The sequence below is a fragment of the Mastigoproctus giganteus genome, chromosome 6 (genome assembly GCF_048544385.1).
Source record: "Mastigoproctus giganteus isolate SK-2022 chromosome 6, ASM4854438v1, whole genome shotgun sequence".
NCBI classification, from domain to species: Eukaryota; Metazoa; Arthropoda; class Arachnida; order Uropygi; family Thelyphonidae; genus Mastigoproctus; species Mastigoproctus giganteus.
The window spans coordinates 142083307-142089306 of NC_143580.1; the positions used below are offsets into that span (position 1 = coordinate 142083307).

The 6000-nt window shown below is 40.1% G+C and overlaps 1 protein-coding gene across 1 annotated transcript in view; it reads right to left on the reverse strand.

Moving 5' to 3' along the window:
- LOC150084627 (U4/U6.U5 tri-snRNP-associated protein 1) overlaps positions 1-5290 on the reverse strand; it is a 343250-nt gene extending 337960 nt beyond the window's left edge. The window contains exon 1 of the mRNA XM_090375366.1: positions 4916-5290. Within this exon, the coding sequence (XP_090231492.1) occupies positions 4916-5207 (292 nt within the window). The 5' untranslated portion in view covers positions 5208-5290. The remainder of the gene's footprint in view (positions 1-4915) is intronic.
- Between the last annotated feature and the right edge of the window lie 710 nt (positions 5291-6000).

The window sequence follows — 6000 nt, forward strand, 5'->3', positions numbered from 1 at the left end:
GTGGACTAATGTTATTAGTGGAGTCCCACAGGGTTCGGTGTTAGGTCCACTGTTGTTTTGTATATTTATCAATGATATTGATGAAGGTATATTAGGCTTAATGTTGAAGTTTGCAGATGATACAAAGGTTGGCAGGGTTGTTAATGACAGCAATGGCAGTGAAGAGGGAGGTGATTGTCCCTCTGTATAAGGGAATGGTCAGGCCATGCCTTGAGTACTGCGTACAGGTATGGAGACCTCATTTTAGGAAGGATGTAGATTTACTTGAGAGTGTACAGAGAAGGGCAACAAGATTGGTGAGGGGAATGAAGGGATCCTCTTACCAAGAGACGCTTAAGTTCTGCAAATTGCAGTGGCTGGAGACTAGGCACCTGCACGGTGCCTGATTGAGGTATATAAGGCCTTGAATGGGTTGAGCACGCTGAATTCTGATGGGATCCTTCCACTTGTTCAGATTACGAACGTAAGGGGGATATAAATTCAAATTAAGAAGAGACAGATGTAGAATAGATGTGCGGAAATTTGCCATTAGCCAGCGGGTGGTTAATTGCTGGAACAAACTTCCATCTGTCGTTGTGGAAGTTGACAGGTTAAATAAATTTAAGGAGGAACTGGACAGGCATTTGGAGGGAATGGTGTGATTTTTTTTTTTTTTTTTTGGCTGATGCTGCATAAGCTCATACACTTGCTTTTTTGCATCACATGCCACTACTACTATTACTATATCATCATTCTTTTTCTTGGTGATTCCCTTCTACTTCTCTCTCTCTCTCTCTCTCTCATTGTAATTCAGAAAAATTTTGTTTTGGCTGATGTAGCATAACATTATTAGCCATATGGTGCAAGAAGCCTCAGGCTTCTTGCACCATATGGCTAATAATAATAATATGATGCAAGAAAGCAAGCTACGTAGCGTCAGCCAAAAAAAACACTCTTCCCATCTCACCCATCCATTCACTCCAAATGTTTGTCTAGTTCTGCCTTAAACTTATTTAGGTTGCTGACCTCCACTACAACAGATGGAAATTTCTTCCAGCTATCAACCACCTGCTGGCGAAAGGCAAATTTCTGCACATATATTCTATTGTCTTTTGTCGTTCCTCAATTTGAATTTATACCCCCTCAGATGAGTAATCTGAGCAAGAGGAAGAATCTTATTAGCATTGAGCTTGCTCAATCCATTCAAGGCCTGATACAGTTCAATTAGATAACCTCACAGGTGCCTAGTCTCCAGAAGCTGCAATTTGCAGAACTTAGCCTTTCTTGGTAACACCAACTCTTTGTTGCACTTGCCAATCTCATTGCCCTTCTCTATACTCATTCTAAAAGCTATACATCTTTCCTAAAATGAGGCCTCCAGGATTGAATACAGTACTTAAGATGTGGCCTAACCATAGCCTTATACAAGGGAACAATCACCCCATTATCCCTGCTAGCAAAATTCCTGAATATCATTGACAAGACACCATGAGCTCCTCTTGCAGCCTTTTTGCACTGCTCAGAAAACTTCATATCTGACTGCACAATTACCCCAGGTCCTTTTCATTCTCCACTACCATGAGTGTAGTACCACCCAGTTTAAACATTACTCTGGGGTTACTACTACCCATATGCAGTACTTTACATTTGTCAATGTTAAACTTCAGTTACCACCTCTCAGCTCAACATTTCCAGATCTTGTTGCAGTAGCGTACTATCATTATTGTCATTAACAAGCTTGCCAAACTATGTATCGTCTGTACTCTTACCCATTACCCCTGATATAGCTTCATCAATATCACTGATAAATACCAAAAACAACAAGAGGCTCAACACCGAACCCTGGGGGACTCCACTAATAACATTAGTCAATGAAGAGCCGTGTCCATTGATAAGCACTCTCTGCATTCTCCCACTCAACCATCCTTTTATCCATTGTAGCACCTTGCTTTTCATGGCATACTGCTCCAATTTGTACCATAGTCTTCTATGTGCCACATTATCAAAAGCCTTCCTAAAATACAAGTATATGATATCAAAATTATTCTTTGCATCCTTTGTGGCCACATCACAGTATCTAATCAAATTTGTCAGAAAATTCTTCCCCTTAACAAACCCATGCTGTGTCTGAACTATAGCTGCAGTCTTGTCTAGATGATCCTGCATTGCTTCTTTCACCAGTGACTCCATTATTTTCCCTGGAACACAAGTTAAACTAACAGATCTATAGTTACTTGTGTCACCTTTTGAACCCCCTTTGTGAATTGTGGACATAATTGCGCATCTCCAGTCCACGGGGACCTCCCCTGAGTCCAAGGAAGCTTTCATAATTATGGAAAATGGTTTGCTTACTTCCTTTGCTGCCTCCTTTAATATAACTGAATAGATCCCATCCAACCCAGATGCCTTCCTTATGTTTAACTTCAACAATTTCTCCTCCACTTGGTTCTCAGTTATTACAAAATCACTTATCTCCCTTTGATAAACATCTGGCCCTCTCCTCCTTGAATAGCTCCTCATGTGCAAATGGAGATGCAAAATGCTCATTTAGTCTGGCAGCTATGTGAGAATGATAGTCTACAGTCAAACCATTGATATCAAGTGGACCAACATGATTTTATACATTGCCAAAACATAAAATATAAACCTACAGGAATCATGTAAAACAGAAAGAAACTGATGTTTAGAAATTATTAATGGGAAATAATTCTCAAAATTCACCTGTGTAGCAGCTTTTTTTAAGTTTGGCTAGCCAATTTTCTTTCTGCCCTTGAATGGTCAACTACCCTCAAAGAAATATTCAAAAAGGGCCAGATTTTTTTAGGTTCTACTGTAATATCATTACTTTTTAAAAATATTGATACTTTTTTTCCCCCTTTAATCTGTTAATTTTTGAGACTGTCTGTATGAAAGCATAATACAAATCTGTGAATTATATTATTCCATTTAAATGCCATTTAATTGTATTATGCCATTAATTATACAGCATTTATTATTATTATTATTATTATTATTATTATTAGCCATAGCGCAAGGATGCCCGAGGTTTTTGCTGCACGAGCCAAAAAAAAATTTCTGAATTACCCTGAAAGAGAGAGAGAGAGAGAGAGAGACACAGACAGACATACAGAAGTAGAAGGGAATCACCAAGAAAGAGAAAAATTATGTTATCCAGCTCAGGACCCTGAGTGTGCCAAGTCCACAATCACCAGATCTGTACCCCTGGGGTTGGTGCTCACCTCTGGTGAGCATGGGCTTGGCACAAAATACCCACTTCATTTGCCCAACCCTTTCTAACGGCTACAAAAATTCACAGCCATTGTTGCAGAAAAGCCAAGTTAGTTATGGAAAAATATCAGACACGGTCCTAATATTAAACTAATTTTTGGAAACTAGCTAATCATGCATATGTATCTACCCCCAGGGGCTCGCATCTGGTGAGTATGGGCTTGGCACACCCAGGGTCCTCAGCTGGATATCACCATTCTTCTCTTTCTTGGCGATTCCCTTCTACTTCCTTCCCTCCCTCTCTCTCTCTCTCTCTCAGAGTAATTCAGAATTTTTTTTTTTTTTTTGCCTAGTGCACCATATGGCTAATAATAATAACAACAAGTCATCAACACCACCTGAAGTCAGCAGTGGAGAGAATAACAATAGCTCGGAAAGAGGAAAGGGGCCTGATAGACCTGATGGAGCAACAGATGATAGCGAAAGTTAACCTGAAGGATAACTCCGAGAACAACACAGCACCACTCCACCAGGAAGATAGATAAGTGGTATACCCCCACTCAACCTAAGCGAGGAAACCCCCTCCCACCTAGACGGCACAAAAAATAAAGCTAGAAAGACAATGACATTACAATGATCTCCATCAAGATCCCATCGGTAACACTGCTTCCAATGCATGGCTCAACAGCAGGACACTCTTCCCGAGACTGAAGGATTTATGCTGGCCATCCAAGACCAGGTAATCAACACCAGAAACTATAGAAAATACATCACAAAGGAGCCCAGAATGTCGACATGTGTCAGATGACACGTTGACGATGCTACCTGGCCTCAGAAACAATCTAACACATTACCACGGGATGCAAAGTAATCACCCAGACTGAGTAGGTTCGTAGACATGACCAGGTAGCCAGGATAATACATCAAAAGCTAGAGAGGAAATACTAGTTGACCAAAGAAAGTGTACCATACTACAAGTATGAACCCCAGGCAGTACTAGAGACGCGAACCCACAAGCTGTACTGGGACCGCGCCTTAATAATGGATAAGACCATCCTGCACAACAGACCAGACATAACCCTTGTGGACAAGATGGAAAAGGGTACCTACCTGAGTGACATAGTGGTGCCCAACACTAGCAATGTTCAGAAAACCCATGAGGAAAAAATGAGACATGAGGTTAAGGAGATATGGAATAAGCAAGTAACAGCCTTCCCCATCATCACGTCAACCACCGGTATGATGCCAAAGGCTCTACATAGCAGCAATAGGTCTCCCAGAGAACACCTACAAGGAACTCCAGAAAGTCGCAATCCTGAACATCTGTAGGATAGTCAGAGAGTTCCTCGACCAACAGTAACACCAGATATTACAACCACACCGTGTACTTGGTAGCAGTACCTGTCACAGAGTGGAATCCCCCAATCAAGGGGAAATAATATAAGAGAAACAACAATAATAATAACATGCCTTGATTAGCCAACTATTACCTCGTGTCACAGTGAACGCAAGCAGGCGGAGAATTCTGATGTCCTTTGTTCCAGCCTGCTAGACGCCAAAATGCAAACTGTCGCATTTGGTTCGCAAAAAAAATCGCATTTTGCCGAAATGCGATCTTTTTTCCGGGAAAAAAAAAAAAAAAATCACATTTTTCCGGAATAAAACAAATACATTTATACCAGATTTATTCTGAATTTCGCGTTCTTACCTTCAAAATCCAATGGCTCTGGTTTGACTTCTGCAAACGAATCCTCTCTTTTAACTTTTTCAAGTAAAAAAGGATCCTCTTCGTTATATTCACGAGTTCTTTTCTTATCCCGTGATTTCTCAAAAGACAGAGAATCATCATCGAAATGTTCACGAACTTTTTTCCGCTCCTTTTCTTTCTCTCTATGACCAGATTTATGATGCTTATGGCCATCCCTTTCTCGTGAACGGGATCGAGATCGTTTCCTATGCTTCTTTCTATCTTTATCTTTGTGTTTTTTTGAAGATCCCATGTTATCTGAACAGAAATATTAACTAAAAACCATAAAAACACCTCAAAACATACACGACACCAACGCACTCAGTTACAACCTAATTAACAACACGCCCTCTAATGATCCGAGAGAAAGAGTATTTCCAAATATGCTTCAATTATAGTGTTTGCTATAATTCAATCGCCATGTAGCATTACAATAAGCTAAACATGTACGCTTAATAAAACTACTGTATAATTTTTAAAATCATGTTATCTTTTAAAAACTTTCGTTTTTAAAAACAAAGACATTTAAAAAAAAGTTCATTTTATCAACTAATTTTTAGGTACGTTCGCATTGGCCGGTGCAGCATAAGCCTCAGGCTTCCTTGCACCATATGGCTAATAATAATAATAATAATAATAATAATATACATATGCTCCTATTGTCTTCAATATCCATGCCAAATCAGTCTATCTGTCCGTCCATCCATATGTCCGTCCATCCACATTATAATTTCATGATAATCTGTCCATTGGGGTTCCCAATGGACATATTATCATGAAATTTTATATTTGAGCCTTTTAAAAATATTATTATTATTATTAATAGCCATATGATGCAAGGAAGCCTGAGGCTTACGCTGCACCAGGGGGAAAAAGTCCCCGAGTAACCCTGAGAGAGAGAGAGAGAGAGAGAGAGAGAGAGAGAGAGAGAGAGAGAGAGAGAGTCAAAAGTAGAAGGGAATCACCAAGAAAGAGAAGAATGACGATTTCCAGCTCAGGACCCTGGGTGTGCCAAGCCCATACTCACCAGATGTGAGGCTCCGGGG